General features: G+C 36.1%; 2 protein-coding genes across 4 annotated transcripts in view; both read left to right on the top strand.

The window, feature by feature from the left end:
- Positions 1–1,087: 1,087 nt before the first annotated feature.
- Positions 1,088–9,119, top strand: ywhae1 (tyrosine 3-monooxygenase/tryptophan 5-monooxygenase activation protein, epsilon polypeptide 1). 2 transcript variants are annotated; one of them, XM_056473369.1, is made up of 7 exons: positions 1,088–1,271; positions 3,838–4,037; positions 4,618–4,724; positions 4,839–5,045; positions 5,254–5,390; positions 7,363–7,403; positions 8,007–9,119. In XM_056473369.1, the coding sequence occupies exons 1-6, from the start codon at positions 1,208–1,210 to the stop codon at positions 7,368–7,370; spliced, it is 723 nt and encodes a 240-aa protein (XP_056329344.1). In that variant the 5' UTR covers positions 1,088–1,207; the 3' UTR covers positions 7,371–7,403; positions 8,007–9,119. The 2 variants fall into 2 exon arrangements, with proteins under 2 accessions (XP_056329344.1, XP_056329343.1); XM_056473368.1 differs by lacking the exon at positions 7,363–7,403.
- Positions 9,120–10,343: 1,224 nt separating this feature from the next.
- The window catches only part of cpda (carboxypeptidase D, a), a 32,624-nt gene continuing 25,715 nt past the window's right edge, over positions 10,344–17,252 (top strand). For both annotated transcript variants that reach the window (XM_056473083.1, XM_056473082.1), the window contains exons 1-2: positions 10,344–11,079; positions 12,271–12,518. In XM_056473083.1, coding sequence (XP_056329058.1) covers positions 10,451–11,079; positions 12,271–12,518 — 877 coding nt within the window. In that variant the 5' untranslated portion in view covers positions 10,344–10,450. The remainder of the gene's footprint in view (positions 11,080–12,270; positions 12,519–17,252) is intronic.

Here is a 17,252-nt window from a genome sequence, read left to right as displayed (position 1 = left end):
GCAGGGTCAAGTTTGGACACCCCTGGTCTAGACCCAAAAGGAACATCATGTAAAATGTATTACAATATTTTTAGTTTAATGCAGGGGGTTCCAAACTCTGTCCTGGAGGGCCAGTGTCCTGCTGAGTTTAGCTTCAACTATCTTTACCACACCTGCAAGGAAGTGTCTAGTATATCTAGTAAGAGCTTGATTAGCTGGTTCAGATTACTTTGGTTCAGATATGTTTGATTAGGGTTGGAGCTAAACTCTCCAGGACACTGACCCTAGAACAGTGTTTCTCAACCACATTTCTGCAGGACCACCAGCGCTGCACATTTCCAAGTCTCCTTAACCAAACACACCTGATTTATATCATCACCTCATTAGCAGAGGCTGAAATACCTGTAATGGGTGTAACAGACAAAGGAGACATCCAAAACATGCGTGTTGGTGGTCTTTCAGGAACGTGGTTAAGAAACACTGACCTAGTGGTTAAATTTACATAAAATATACATATTCTTCACTTCTGTGGATGACCTATGAAAATCCGCACCTCTAAACTAATAATATTTAAACCATGGCAAGCACAATTTAACTATTGTTTTATACATTTAAATTTTAATTAAAACATCACTCATTTTTATAAGGGATATTAGATTCATTTTAACGTGTTGGTAACCAAACAATTTTGTTTTTATTGACTTATTGTATGGACTAAACACTGAGCCATATCTCAAAATGCATATGTTTTTATGTGGGTGAACTATTATCAGTTCAGTTAAATCCAGAAATACTATGGCATTTGCTTTTATTTACAAATGTATTTCATGTAATGTAACACCACAGAGCTTGGTGAGTGACATTAATGATGACAGAATGGTCATGTTTGGGAGAATCCATTAAGATTAAACTGTTTCCAGTGGCATTATAATTTCTGTAAAATGTAATGCCACATTTATACGCAACGCTTGTTTACACAAAATGCATAGAAAACCGCACAGCATCCACTCTCCGTTCAAATATAGTGGGTTAAAATCCAGCATTGGTAAGGCGAGAGAGAGGGAGTGTGTGGAGATGCTCTGAGTGAAAGTGCCCGGATGAAGGTGTAACGCCATCTTTACTCCACCATTCAAGCCGCAGCTGTTGCTCGCGCAGGGCCTGCCGGTGAACTCACACTCCTCCTTTACTCCCAATCGCTCACGAAACACGCTCCTGCGCGCTCTCCAACATGGGTGACCGGGAGGATTTGGTGTACCAAGCCAAACTCGCCGAGCAGGCGGAAAGATATGACGGTAAGGGGCATGAAGAGGTAACGGGAGCATTATTTTTTTTTTTACAAAGCGAGTGTTCAGCCAGGCTAACTGACGGTAGGGTTAGCTGATTTTAATTCGCGGTTAAAACAATCGAACAGTGTGTAAATAGCTGACCGGTCTCCATTTGTCTTTTAAAGGCGTCGTTTCTTTAATTTGCGCTGTCTGTATATTCTGTCGATGTGATATTGGGGTAACTACAGAATGGCATATGAAGATGGAGACGTTTATTGAGGAGACAAAATGGCGGAGAGTTAGTGGGTGAGGCAAGCTGTTGCTAGCCATGGCGGAGGGGGTGGCTGCGGTCTTCAAGCCTCATGTAGGCGAACAACGGTTCGAATATTAGTTAACACATGTCTTAATCGACCTAATTAACCAAAATAAAGTGTTATTTCCGTACGAGGACCACCTTTTTGCGTTTACCCCCGCAGCACATTACGTGAGCCCGTGGCTGTGTCTCAAAACCATTTGAGCTTCCTTCTTAGACAGCGTTTTTTGCGTATTATGCGTGCGCTGAAGTACTTGTGAAACCCAAAAATGCTGTCTGGGCAGGTGTCTTAGTAAGTTTTAAGACGCAGTCGTACAGTGTAGTGGAGCAAAGCAAGTAATTCTTAATAAGCTGATATACAGCGTCGCTAGCTTTTGCAGTGAGGTTTCATTTAATATGACGAGATGAGGCTCACTGGTTTGTGGTATTCGTGATTTTAACGATATACTAAGCTAACTGCTTTAAATGTGCCTTGGTAGTAATTTATTGTCTAGTTTGGTCACCCATTAACCTATATTGGGTATCTATGGTTTTCACACAACACTTGAAAGTATGCGGTATAACAAGTATGCTAACAAAGGATATGCTCAGTGTTTTTGTGATTTGTATTGTGCCTACATAAGGAGAATGTCAGTGTACAGTTAATGTTTATAGTAATGTTTATTTGAATAAGTAAATAATACACACCAAACAGTGGCTGGTCACTTTTTCAAAGCAATGGTTTCATGAAATTACAGTAGTCTTTGATTAAAGTGTTGTGGGTTAGGATCCAAACCAGCCTACTACAAAATGAATCGCATTACAATTTTTAATTTGAAGCAAAAATAATCTAATTGTGTCAAAACAAAGGTACAAGACCGTGCTTAATGCCTTAAAATAGTGGAAGAATCTAGTCTCATCAAGCAAATGACAATTATATTTTAGGTCCGTTAAATTAAAACACCGCTTCAGAGTTATCAGTTCTTGTACTGTGTACATGTTTTTAGAAAATTTTCATTTGAATGCTGTTTTATAATCTATTATTTCATGTTTTCCAAATTTTCATATGGATTTTATAATTTAGATCTGGCTTTTGCAGACCTTAAAGGTGAAATGAATGTGCACACATTTATTCCAATAATTCCAGTTTAAAACACAGGATATTTGATCAAATAAAGCATTAGCATTTCATAAGAGATTTATAATTTAAGCTTGCTTTTGCAGACCTTAAATCTGGAAAAAAATGACTACATGGTCTGTCCAATATTTAAAGTTTGAAAGCACAGGATATTTGATCAAATAAAGCAACTAAGTATAGTAAAGCATAAAAATAAAGCAAGTGAGCATAATCCCCCAAAACATGTACATTTTAAGAGCCACTTAATTTTTCCAGAGCTGTATCATTATGACATTTTTTCACATAATATATAAATCACAAATATATTACTACAATTTGTGTTTATCATCAGCATTTTTTCGACATTTTTTTTCTGGATTCAAACCTAAACGATTTTCACTGGCGTCGAGCAGAAGAGTATGCAAAATCACGCCTTGACGTTAGACGGCGTTACACAACTTTAAGCTTCTGACACCCACTTGTAACACAGAAGACAGAAAGTTGACACGCTTGTTGTTAAAGTTACTGGCGATTCGAACAAGCATGGATGGTTCAAGTAGCAGCTCGTATTGTTCACTAGTTCACTATGTAGCTCCATGTTCATGTCGCCTCTGGGCATCATCTTCAATGTGCGCTTACTTTGACAGTTTTACGCTTGAGCGCCTCCAAATGCAGTTTACTGTATCTTCAGCAGCTCCATGCACGTGAGCAAAAGTGCCAATCTGATTGGTGGAGATGAGACGTGTTTTGTTTTTTTTTAATGACGCTTTTACGCCTGCCATTTTGCGCGTTGGTGTGCACGATCACATTGGCATCATTTGTTTAGTCATGAGGCGTTAAATGTCGATGAAAAATGCGAGCAAAAAGCATCCCAGTGTGCACAGGCCTTAAGGTTCAAGAATGAGTCCATTGTCCTACTTGACCAGAGATCAGATTCGCAGAAGTAGAAATCAGTCACAGCCTTAAACATAGCAGTGACACGTAGGGAAAGTAAGTGAAAAAAATCGTCCTGGAAAAATTAGATTATAGTTTCTGAATGTCGATCTCGATTACTTTTCGGTTAATCGCCCAACCCTCCTATGAACCAAAATAAGTGCTCTAAGCTTTGTTACTGATTAAAAATATATGCATTCTGTTTTGAATCCAATAAGTAGAATGTCCAACAAACTCATTTCAATTTCCAGAAATGGTAGACTCCATGAAGAAAGTGGCTGGGATGGATGTTGAGCTAACGGTGGAGGAGAGAAACCTGCTCTCAGTGGCTTACAAGAATGTTATTGGGGCGAGAAGAGCATCCTGGAGGATAATCAGTAGTATTGAGCAGAAAGAGGAGAATAAGGGTGGAGAGGACAAACTGAAAATGATTCGGGAATACAGGCAAACGGTAAGATGTGCACTAACTAACCTTCAATAAATGGATACTTGTTTCTGACCTGTTTGGATTTTTTGAAGAAAGTTGGAAACTGGTAGCTATTGTAGCCATTTTTAGCATTGATTTGGCTTACTATAGATGTATCAGTCTTCTTTTTTATTTTATTTATTTATTTTAATTAAAGAAAGAAAAAAAGGGTGTATCAATGTAAAATCTAATACATTTTGATGCACACAGATTATTTGCAGTGGCATAATCAATTCACTTTTTTAATCAAGTCTTAAGCTAGTCTCAAGTCTTTCCATACTGTATCTTTTTTTCCCTAACCATAATCCTGAAACCATTTACGAGTTATTGCTGTTTTGCTACTTGCTAAAAGTATTTGTATTAAGTATTTATCTTTGGCTGGAACCATTTCTGGCATTTTCCCAAGGTCTAATGTAATGAGTGGCTACCAGTTTTCAACGTTCTTCCAAATATCTTTAATGTTCAGCAGCAAAAATAAATAGTTTTACAGGCTTGGAATCACATCTATTTAACATCACCAAAAGAATTCATTTTATGCTTCTAACCATTAAATTTCCTTGTACAGGTTGAGAATGAGTTGAAATCAATCTGCAATGACATCCTCGATGTATTGGACAAGCATTTAATCCCAGCTGCAAATTCAGGAGAGTCCAAGGTCTTCTACTACAAAATGTATGAAACCTGTTTTTATTTTTGAATCTAATGTTGAATCGTATGTGACATAATGAGGTCATGGCTTTATTTATACATGTTTTAAACAGACCTTTTCTCCCTTTGATGCCTCAGGAAGGGCGATTACCACAGGTATCTCGCTGAGTTTGCCACAGGAAACGACAGGAAGGAGGCTGCAGAAAACAGTTTGGTTGCTTACAAAGCTGCTAGTGATATTGCAATGACAGACCTTCAGCCCACACACCCTATTCGCTTGGGTCTGGCTCTTAACTTCTCTGTATTCTATTATGAAATCCTCAACTCTCCAGACCGTGCGTGCAGGTTAGTTTCTTTTTATTTTATTGCTCACATCAAATATCTTAAATTGAAGTACAACAGACTGTAAACATTTGTTTCCTATATTGCATGTGTACAAATACACTGCTGCTTAATGCATTTTGCTCCTTTTTTGACCACGATTGTACTTGTGTATTCAGGTTGCGTTTTCAATCAGCATAATAGTACATTTGTACCTGGTGGTTGTTCTTAGGTTGGCAAAAGCAGCATTTGATGATGCCATCGCTGAACTGGACACATTGAGTGAAGAAAGCTACAAGGACTCGACGCTCATCATGCAATTGTTACGTGATAACCTGACACTATGGACTTCAGATATGCAGGGAGATGGTAAGACGGATCATTAGTATTCAAGTTTCAGATGCTAAAACTTGACAAAAATGTCTTTTGATACTCACTGGTACATGAAGGTGACATCCTCAAAAGCTCCTCCACAAACCAAAGCTATTTTTAGAGCGATTGTTTCAGAGTGTCCCGATTTAGGACTTGTGAGGCATAGTTTCCTACCATCTCTATTATCTACCACTAAAAGAAGAGTTAAAATAGAGCGCTTAGTCTAAACTGTGCAAGCAAACATGCCTTTATGATTCATTTTCTGTTTGTTTATTAAATTCATCAACCAGAAGTGAAGTAATTTAAGTGTAGTGGGGTGTGCGGTATTTGTTTAGGATAATGTATGTGTTGTTTTAACAAGGAGAGCTGACGTTGAAGTTCCAGTATGCAAAAAACAAATAAAAGTACATCTTGAAGGTTTAAAAGCATTCACTCTGTAATGAAAATGCAGCTAGAATGACCCTATTATTCAAGTTGTGAATATCCCTGTATGGGCTTTTTCCTATTATACATGTGATGTAAATGCAGGAGTGTACAAGAACACAAATGTAAATGTGTTATTGGTATAATTTTTATTGGGAGACAAGTTTATTTATATAGCACATTTCATACACCGTGGTAATTCAAAGTGCTTTACATAAATAGGAATAAAAGAGACAATTATAACTAAATTAAAAACAAACAATATAAAAACCAATGAAAGCAGCATAAAGACAGTTTTTCCATATTCCAAAACACTGATGTATCAGATTTTCTCATTTTACTCTGGGACTTCCCTATTTTGGTGAATCCCACCCACCCCTCTGTGGACTTTTTCGGCACCTATTAATCTATTGGGTGTCTCCAACAGTTTGGATTTTTCACCTAAAATTCGAAAGGTTAAGCTTTATAGCTCTAATTGCGTGCCTCCCAATTTCAACTTTCTTCTGGAAGTAAAAATCGCTCGGCCCCTGATTTCTACCCCCTCCCAGGAGTAGATTGTTTTAGCTGGCTAAACATAATAAATGGTATTGATCTCAGTATTAAGTTACATTTTAGAGATTATTACCTGTTTTTAGCTGATCGTTTGTGCATCTCAAAGCAACACTGCATTGTTTCATTGTTGAGTCAAGCTCTTTTTGCACAACCACGCAAGTCAGTGAATCATTCATTTAAAAACGCTGCTGTGAGTCAGAATGTTTGAATGAAAGATTCAGCGAATCACCGAAGACGGAGTCTTGCCACTAGGCATGTACCAGTGTATGGTTCTGACGATATGATATCCTTGGATAAAAATTTCACGGTATCACGGTATTGTGATTACTGCTCTAAAATAAGTTCTTATTAAATGTCTGGGTAAAAAAAACAACTTTTTTTCCTCTTTGAACACAATATATTTTATTTTGAGAAACATTTAAAATATTTTGGAACAATAAACATGTCCGGATAAATAATTCAATTGAATCATTGACGTCTGCTTTATTTATTTCAAAAACACAGATTTCTTTACAATTGAAAATGGCATTCTTGGATATCCTTTCTGCTGCAGATACTGTTGTCCTAAAAACAAAAACAAAAAAAAGTTTTACCTTGACTTTCCCAAGCCGCGGTATACCTTGAAAACGGTTATCATCCCATGCCTACTTGCCACTGTCATGTTCTTTTTATGGACAGTCCTAATAACATACTCGGGGAAAAATACTGTTAAATTGGCATAACTCGAAAATATATATATTTTTTTTAGGTCAATATTGCATACCTCTATCATTTTCTTTATCTAATATTGACATTTCTCCACAAAAAAGACAAAAAGCTGTATTATGTTTTCTTACCATTCACATCTTCTTGGTTGGCTTCAAAACAACGTACATCACCACATTTCTGTGCAAAGCCAGAGCTATAATCTTTCTCCTCATGTCATCTTGTAATGTGTCGGACCTCATGCCGTCCAACTTAACCCATCTTGCTTTTTTTCATCCCCACTATTTAGATTCCTAAAGGGAAAATGTTAATTGCCCACAAACATTATTTGTAAGTGAGGCCACTTTTTCCAGCTCTTGCCCTTTCTTGTCCACAAATTGCATCACTCACCCGTTTGTATAAGCTTTGTGTTGCGATCTTTTTAGCCACCAGAGTGCTACATGTGCAGCATGTGTGAAACAAACCGTTTCTGCATGCTCACTGCAAGATCCTCAGTGTCCAATTGGAATGGCTGTGTTGTACCGATATATTAAAATTTGGAAGAGTCTGACGTTGTGCAGTTAAAGTGTCTAAAGGTTATTATGCTTTTGGGAGTTATGTGTGAAATTAAACGAGCACATGAGATAACATAACACTGCATTCAAATTAGACTTAAGCCAGATTTGTTTTTTTTGAGCTTGAAATTGACTTCTGTTCTTTTTTTTGTTTCTCACGGCATGTATTTAGTCCTTCACTATTGATAGTTTTGAGTTTATTTGCTTTATATATAGCATTTTTTTATTTTCCAGACTCAAATGCACAGAACTTGCAAGGGTTGCAATCTTGATGATGGCGATGTGTGAAAATGTACAACACATCACACGTGTGGCTTGCATTTCAGGGACAAAATTGTGTTCCAATGCACTGACAATGGCTTTGTTTGTCTGTGCGCAGGTGAGGAACAGAATAAAGAGGCGCTGCAAGATGTGGAGGATGAAAACCAATGAGACAACACAGCCAATATGAGACTCCACCCCACTCCCCTCCCCTTCCCCAAAACCCCACTCACAAAGGGAGCCACCAAGCCCAACCTTATGAGTGGCACTCAACAGCTCGATGCCTCCAGTTTTTCTCTCCCTTTGTTTGATTTTTAATATTATTCTGTTTTATTAGCCCTTAAATTGAAATAAAATATACCACTCATGGAACAAACTTCAATTATGATTTTTGATTGGTCAGAACTTAGAGATTTCTTGGAGTTTTCTTTTTTTTTTTTTTTTTTTTTTTTTTTTTTTTGGTCCTGGTACAATTTTTCTTTTCTTTTTATTTTTAAATGTTCATTTGCTTTTTCTCAACATTTTTATCAGTTGCTGGATATATTTTGAGTTTTTCTTAATGTAATTACAGAAATTAACTTTTATTACTATTACTGATATGTCTACTATTAGTGGTTTGAGCTGTAATATTTCTGTGTTAGTGCAATTATTAAAAAAAAGAAAGAAATGCAGTTAAAGAAAACGATTAAATCTTTTAAAAGGGCAAGTCTAAACAAAGTGCTCTTTTTATTAATTTAGTTTTTCAGAGAAAGTCGAAGCAAATTTCTTTATCCATGTGGAGCAAAATGCTTAACATCACAAAGTAGTAGTTATGTAGTAACATTTACCAGTGGTCTGGACTGTAATTTGTGCTAAAATACTGTATTGCTCACATAGGCTGATGATTGTGGATGGACGGATGGCTGCAGCTCTAGAAAACTGAAAGAGCCTTGTTGCTTTTAGAACTAAGACAAATGCAGGTCTCCATTTGGCTGTCTCAAAAAGAAAAGAAAAGCACTAATAAAGTTGATTTTAAGCCTGCATGACTACATGAAATAGTCTATTTTTCTTCTCCCCCTCCTCGAATCTACATAATGCATATGATTTCTTCTGTACTTTGTTAACTTGAAACTAGTTTGTACTACTGGATATCTGACTGGAACCACAGACCTAGAATCTGTATTACAACGAAACAGCATGGAATTAACAATTAACTTAAATAAAACTGCCTCAAGTAAAATATTTAACCACCTTTTCTGCACTCGAAATGTTTTCCTTTCTTGATTTCTGCATTTTTTTTTGCTTTTTCTTGGAAAGAAATGCAATGTGAAGCTATTCCCCTGAAAAGTTTTAGCAATAATCATGTTTTATAAAGGGAGTATTTCTGCTTATGCTCTTACAGGAAGAGGAAATCAATATGACTTGCATTTGGCAAGCAGGATATACAGTTCAAGATGTTAGGTTTTAGTCATTTTTCATGTTAGTATATAGGATTTGCATATATGAATGAGGTATTTTGACGTTTCGTGAATGGTGTACATTTTTATGAATAGTTAAAGCTCACTGAGAACTGCAACTTTATTTTAGTGAAGGTTATAGAGTTTGTTGTCCAGGGCTCTGTTATGAGATTAATCTGACTGAAGCCCAGTGGATCTGAAGATCTAAAGATGATTAAATATACAGACAGGCTTCAAATTAATCAATTGTTTTTAAATCACACCTTCAATAATTACAAAATATTTCGATCTACAGCTATAGTAATGTTAAAGCATATATAGAGAGAGAGAGATTTCATGTTAATTCTATGGTAATTTCAATGTTGTCATAAACATTTACATCAACTGAAAACTAATGATGTAGTTTATCCCAAGGAGAAAAGCCTTAGCCTGGATTATGCCATATTATAATGGTTTATGATAAAATATTAAATAATAGAATATTCAAAATGTTCTGTTATTATATCTATAAATCCAAATGTTTCTAAAAAAGCAACGTGTACAATATAAATGCAACAAACATTTCTCTTAAGATATCACGGAAAAAAATATAAGCCAAAGTCATGAATAAAATGCTGATTAAAAAATGACAATGATGGCCAATTGGGATATATCATAATCAACTAAAGGTTTATGGGGATATGCGGAAAAGTAAATGGGTAATATGTTCATTCTTGACACTAATATAACATAAACTAATAGATAATTCAAGCGTTTTGGTACCTAAAATGGTACTACATTAACCAGATCCAAAATGAAACCTGCAATACTTTTCGACTGATACATTTAAAACCTTTACAAGCCTATATTAATTGTTTATTTGAAAAAAAAATCTGAAAAACATTTGTGATGTAGATAAGTGGGGACTTAAACAGTCATTGCTGGGGACACAGACGAGAGATAACGTTATTATAGTCGCGACTTTTATTTTGAAACTATTTCGGCTGTCATTGAAACTCCACCCTTTGTTAAAAGCGTTAGCAGGAAGTTCCTACTAAAAATACCCCGACGTCAGGCTAAAGAAAGAACCCGACCCCGGCGGACAGATTTTAGGATTTCATGAGGACGTCAAGGTGCCTTCGGAAACATGTCGGGACAGAGGGCAAGAGACCTGTGTTCAGCGATTAAACGCCCGCTGCTGTTTTTATCTCTGCTCGTTGTTTATATCAGCTCCATCAACTCAGTTTCCGCAGGCGAGCTGAAGGCAGAGACTTACAACAAATACTACAATTACAACGAACTTACCGAGCTTCTCAAAAGTCTCGCCCTTAAACACTCCAGCATCGCCAATCTCACCAGCATCGGCAGGTCCGTTGAAGGCAGAGAGCTGTGGGTGATGAGAGTCACCAAAGACCTCACTGCTGCTAATGGAGCAGGAAAACCCAAATTCAAGTATGTGGGCAACATGCACGGAGACGAGACCGTGTCCCGACAGGTGTTGGTTTACCTGCTGGAGGACCTACTGGAGAAGTACGGGGAGGATCCGCGGGTCACGGAGCTCGTCAACACCACCGATATTTACATCCTGCCGAGTATGAATCCTGACGGCTTTGAGAAGTCCGTGGAGGGGGATTGTTTGGGCAAAGACGAGGGTCGGTATAATGCCAAAAACATCGACCTGAACAGAAGTTTCCCAGATCAATTTGAGGAAATACACGTGAATGCAGAAGACATCCCTGAAGCTACTGCTGTCATGAAGTGGATCCTGGAGAACAAGTAAGGCCATTCACGTATACATTGTAGAACCATCAAACTTATCACCATATTAAGGGAATAGTTCAACCCTCATTTTAAAAAAACGTTGCCACTTGTTCAAACTACTTATTTAAAATGAGTTGAAACAACAATTCTTGAGTTTTTGGGGGGACAACCCAATTGTTTTATGTTTAATCCACCTACATTTGTTAACTAGTAAGTTAACTTAAGTCCTTCTTGTTATGCCAACACGAATTGATTGGGTGGAAGCCAGCATATTTACAGTACTAAATGAAATCTTTCTCTCACTAATTACTCTCCCTCAAGTGGTTTCAAATGTTTTTGAGCCTCCCTTTGTCAACACCAAATCATTTGCTTTGAAAATTGTTAAAAAAACTACCTTCAATAGTAGGAAAGACCAATACTGTGGATGTCAGTGGGTACATTTTTCTAAATATCTTCTTTTGTATTCAACAGAAGAAAGAAACTCAAACAGGTTTGTGACGAGTAAAGGAGTAAATGAATGCCTTAAATCAGCTAGAAACCTCAAAAAAGTTTTTAAAAAGCCGACTTTTACCTATCACTGGATTTTCTAAAAGGGTTTTAGTTATCTAGTAATTGTGCTTGTGAAATAGAAAATATTAAAATTCATACTAAAAAATCCCCCTCCTTCAACTCTAATTACTGTTTAAAATGGGTATAATTATAACACTTAACAACAGGACTCCATTAGTTATGCATTAGTATTATACAACTCTTTAGCTCATGAATTTGAAAGTTATATTACAAATATGTTTACCAGTATTTTAACTTGTTAATCGATGCAGTTTTGAAATGTAAACAAATGAAACCTTATTGAAACCCATATGAAATGTGAGTAATAACCAAAGTTTAAAATATAAAAAAATCTCATAGAGCTAAATTAGAAAACGTATCTGTGCTCATACATATTTGAATAATTTTCAATTTTTGTTTTTAATTGAGATATGTAATTGTAGTTGTGAAATATACCTTTTTCTAATTAACATCTACAGTATTTCACTTTATTTTCTGAATGCATTGTTTTGGTTATTATTATTATTATTATTATTATTATTATTAATATTATTGTTAAAAGTGAAGTGTCTGTAAAGTCTTAATCCAGCATATGCAACATGTTTGGATTAATTATGATTTATTTAATGTTCAAATTATTTACTTTTTTCCCTCCAGGTTTGTTCTCTCTGGGAATCTGCATGGTGGGACGGTAGTGGCCAGTTATCCTTATGATGACTCTGCAGCTCATGCTTCTGAAGGCACCTATAGCAGATCTCCCGATGATGCCCTCTTCAGGCACTTGGCGCTTGTTTACGCAGAGAATAATCCGGTTATGAAAACCGGGCAGCCAAAGTGTAAGGATAGCATAAACGAATCCTTCCCGGGTGGCATCACAAATGGAGCAAAGTGGTACGACGTACCAGGTATGGCATCATCTTAGACATTCTTTAAATTTCCTTCTTTTCTTTTTTTCTGTTTATCTGAATGTCACTCGCTGAGTTTTTAGCAGTCATCCAAATGCCTATTTCCAAACCACTGGGTTAATTTTACATGCACTGCAATAGTCTTTATTTGATTCCACCCACATTTTAATTCACTCAGAACATTCCATATATATATATATATATATATATATATATATATATGGTCATCCTGGGGTGTTTATAATGTTTTCACTGGTTAGAAAGACAATAGTCTAAGAAGTAATCCAAAACCTGGTTTGTAAGCTTGCTGTTCTAGTGTTCTCTGATTACTTTCCTTACCAGGCTGTAACTTCAGTCTCTGCAGTCTGTATTCTCTACCATTATTGTCAAACTGCAGAAATCTGATCCAAAATGTGCCTTGAGGCTTGCAGGCCAGGTCCATGATGTACCAAAGACTTGCCCAACCAGCCTAATAGTGATTAAATCTTATTTATTGTTTTTGGGCAGGATTCCTTCAAGTTTTGTTTGGTTGTTGTTTACAAAGGGGAAATCCTCTATGTGAGGGGGTGATGAAAATATTGTGAATTACGACATATCTGAGGCCAACATTAAATAAATGACACGCTCTTTGGCATCAGATTTCATCCAGAGTGTAATTCCCATGCAAATGTCACCTAATCTTTAGCTGTTTGTTTTTTGATGTGTGCTCACCATATGACGTTTATCCTTATAACATGCTGTCTTTCAGATTGAGTCACACAGCGATCATAAGTGTTCATATAGTTTAATGCTGTTAATGAGATTTTAAATGGGCTTTTTTTTTTGTTTCATTTTAACTTTAACAGAAGTTTAATACTTTTTTTAACACGTTTTTGTCATTACTGTTGTTCACACTTTAAACACTAACATTCTAATATTTTTACCTCCATAAACTACTAATTTGCTACTTATTAATAGTTTAGCAGGTTAGTGATTGTGTAGGATTAGGGATGTAGAATTTAGAATGCTTTCTAAATACTAATAAAGAGCCATTATCTTCATAATATGCAAATAATAAGCTAATTGTGGGAACTGATGAAGTGTTACCAATTATTATTTAGCTTTCAGTTTAACATGAAATTACATGTCAAAATATCAAATTTGTAGCATTGTTATGGCGTTCAGCATAACTGATGCATGTGTGTGTGTCTGTGTGTATATATGTATGTATCTATCTTTGGATCCTAACACCCCAGTATAGAGATAGGGGCTCTATACTGCTCAGTGAGCAGTCTTTCAGATGGGATGTTAAACCGAGGTCCTGACTCTTGTCGTTAAAAAGGATGTCCTTCGAAAAAGAGTAGGGGTTTAACCCCGGCATCCTTCTCATTAGCCTCTGTCCATCATGGCCTCCTAACCATTCCCATATCATAATTGACTTATTCACTCTGTCTCCTCTCCACCAATCAGCTGGTGTGTCGTCTGGCATAATATGGCTGCCGTCGCGTCATCCACGTGGATGCTGCACATTGGTGGTGGATGAGGAGGTCTCGCATCACGCACTTGTCAAGTCAGTCAGTCAGCACGTAAACAAATGACGGACATCACTACTACGGTTACAGAAAAGTTACAATTCACTTACCGTTTAATACGTTTTGGTGTGATTATCACCCGCTATTAAAAAAATTGAGTTTTAAATGAGAAGTTGTAATGTATCCGTGGCGGGATGAATCTTGACGTGGCGCCCGCCATGGAAGAATGAATGTAGCGGGAACCATGCTTTGAGTGTCTAGAAAAGTGCTATATAAACGTAAGGAATTCTTCTTCATCTTATTTTTATTATAACAGCGTGTCCGTGGGGTCTTAAATATTAAAAGTTGATAAATTAATTATGAAAAAGTTAAGGCCCTTAAAAGGTATTAAAAAGTCTTAATCGCGTTTTTTACAAGGTCATAATTTTTGTTCAAGCGTTGTCCAAAGTGTTTGACTCCAAAAAAGCATTTATTTTCATTTATATATATTCTTTCTATTTATTTTCCTCCTAATATTAAATACTGCCCGCTCGATCCACGCGATTTGTTTGGGCTGGGGCGGCGTCCAGCCAAGCTTCTCCGTCTGGCTGATGTCACGTAATTTGCAACGCTCTCCTCATGTAGTAAAACCATTGAGGTAAACAGACGGCAAAATAGGAAAATGCAAGTTTGCGGACTCCTGCTTGAAGAAAGACGAGTTTAAACAGTGGCTGAAACCTGTCGCTGAAAACAACCACGGAGTCGATTCTTTCAAGCTTTGTTTCTTCCGAGCTTATCTGAGTTCTTATGCATGGTTGTGCTCCATTAACTACAACTGTTTATTAACAAATGTTTAAGTTAAAGGTTTTATACTGATTAGAACTGGAAGTGGCAATGAGGTCTTAAAATATTCTGAGAAGGTCTTTAAAAAGTCTTAAAAGGCTATTGAAATTACCTTTAGGATTCCTGCATATACCCTGTATAAAAACAGACGTGACCTGTACCTGTTTAAAAATTTCAAATAATATATAATTGATTATATTTTACGTTTACATCTTATTTTTTCTATAAAATACTGTTACACCGAATGGCATCTTCTGTAAATCACAGTAAAAATGTATAATAAACATTCTAAACTAATCAAGAGTGTTTGGATGTTTGCAAGTTTTTTGAACATTCATATTTTATTTCAGCAAGTTAAACTGTTTTTAGCAGTTTAATTTTTAGTCCGTAATAAAAACAACAGATTATAAACAAAATTGTCATTCTTGTTTGTTTTAGTAACTGGTATATATTACCATAGGATCAAGTTAGCAACTTTAAAGTGTGTTCTGTGACCTAAATCAAAACAGTATACTTTAAAGATCTACAGACCACCAGCTACGTTTATAAAGTTAATTTTTAATCATTTTATGACCATTCCAGCTCAGTCAAGACAGTCATTTTTTGTTTCCTCATACTTATATGGAAAAAGATGAAAACATGATGAAATGTCCGTCAGAGTGAAGAATAGTTGTTGCACTTTACTCTGACACATTTTAATAAGCAAGTTTAACCTTAGTCTTTACCTAATATTATGCACAAGGGTCATGTGCTAAAACAGGATCTCTCTCTTTGACTTATCAGGATGCCGTCACGTTTGTTTGTTTTCGGTGTAGCCGTTACAGTCAGAATAACTGTTAATAAGGATGTGTGAGTCTGACAAACAGAGGAACTGTGTGTCTAGCACCTTCATTAAACATGTTGCTTTTAATCACAAGAGTTGTCTTGTTAGCGTCTGTCTTTTTGCTCTAGCCCTCATGACGTGTTTTGAACTAAAGTAGCTGTTTTACTGGTTGTTATCTTACTGAAAGGTTACATTTACAGGCAATTTGCTTACAATTTGGTCTGTCCTCTGAATTTGCATGACTGGAAATAGCTGCCCTGAGCATTGCTATGTTTGGCAAGTGGACTTAGCTGTTACTATAAAAATAACATTGCACGAATGCTAGAGCATTTTGCCCTCTTACTACTGCTTTTGTATTATTCACCTGTGTAAGTAAAGTCAATAAGCCTACATCTTTGGCAATCAAGACCATTTTAAGAGGGTAAAAACACACCTAGATATATCTTCCATCTTGAGTTTTGTTTCAGTTGGGTTTAGTCTGAGTTTAGTTAATTAAGTAGATGGTTTTAAAGTGTTTGTTTAGTTGAGATTCAGATGACCTGCTTCCTCTGATCCTGGTCTTGTGTGATAAGTGCAGAGAGAAGTCCTCACCCCTAGGCTATACTTAATTTTATGCATTTGGTAGATGCTTTTATCCTTTATGACAGTGCTTTGTGTTACATTTTAAATTCACAATGAAAAGCTTTTTTCTTTGTGTGTTTTTTATTTATTTATTTATTTTTTTGTATATTTCGGGTTAGACCATTTCAAGGTGGTCATGTCATTGGCCCATGAACATTTTCTACTTGCTATCGAGCTATTTCATTACTGTAACAAGAGGCAATGCAATCATAACTTAATGTTAAAACAGCTGTCATAACATTATTTATCAATATGTGGCTCTTTTTGGATTCTCGGAAGCTATAGAAGTTAAAAAATGTAAAACAGGAAGTACATTGTTTTTGTTTACATCCCTCAAACTAGTTTATAAAGACTATGTTGTCAAACTAATCCATATTCTATACAATTCACAAGAAATGTGTTTTTGCATTCCAGGTCAGTAGTTGAAATGAAAAATCGTATCTTGGAGCCTGGGAATTGATCTCATGAATGTATTGTTGTCAATGTCATTTTTAAGTTCATAAAACTATTTGACTTATCACATTAAGATTTAATGCATTCTGCGGTTCAAATGTTGCAGTCAGAAAGTTTGGTTAAAGGTTATGTTCAAAATTTTCTCTGATATCTGTGTAGAATGTATGTGGCTTGGTTAAGGGAAAAAAATCTCCAGAAATGTGTTTACAGGCCCTTTTAAAACCCTAGAAACTGGCCCTAGAATGCAAACTCTGTATTTACTTTATTTGGAAGGGTCATGAATATTAATGAGCACTCTTATGTCTCACACAGAATATTAAAAAATATTTTTACTAATTAATTAGTAGATACCTTGTCAAATGTGAATGATTTCAACTGAAGTGGAGAAGAGGTTAGCAGCGAGCGAGCCATCTGTGTGCAACTAAATCTGCTCTTCCATTACTGATCCTGAGTTATGTAATGTGAATAAAATATTAGGCTAAATTATTATTATACCCAACAAAA

This window comes from Danio aesculapii, chromosome 15 (genome assembly GCF_903798145.1).
Source record: "Danio aesculapii chromosome 15, fDanAes4.1, whole genome shotgun sequence".
NCBI lineage: Eukaryota > Metazoa > Chordata > Actinopteri > Cypriniformes > Danionidae > Danio > Danio aesculapii.
The sequence above is the reverse complement of the archived record's forward strand: the minus strand, read 5'-3'. Positions and strand labels throughout refer to the sequence as shown.

Coding starts and splice junctions, on each gene's coding strand:
- ywhae1 (XM_056473368.1), top strand. CDS start 1,208: ATGGGTGACCGGGAGGATTTGGTGTACCAAGCCAAACTCGCCGAGCAG. Junction 4,725..4,838: donor AAGGTCTTCTACTACAAAAT/GTATGAAACCTG, acceptor TTGATGCCTCAG/GAAGGGCGATTACCACAGGT. Junction 5,046..5,253: donor TCTCCAGACCGTGCGTGCAG/GTTAGTTTCTTT, acceptor GGTTGTTCTTAG/GTTGGCAAAAGCAGCATTTG.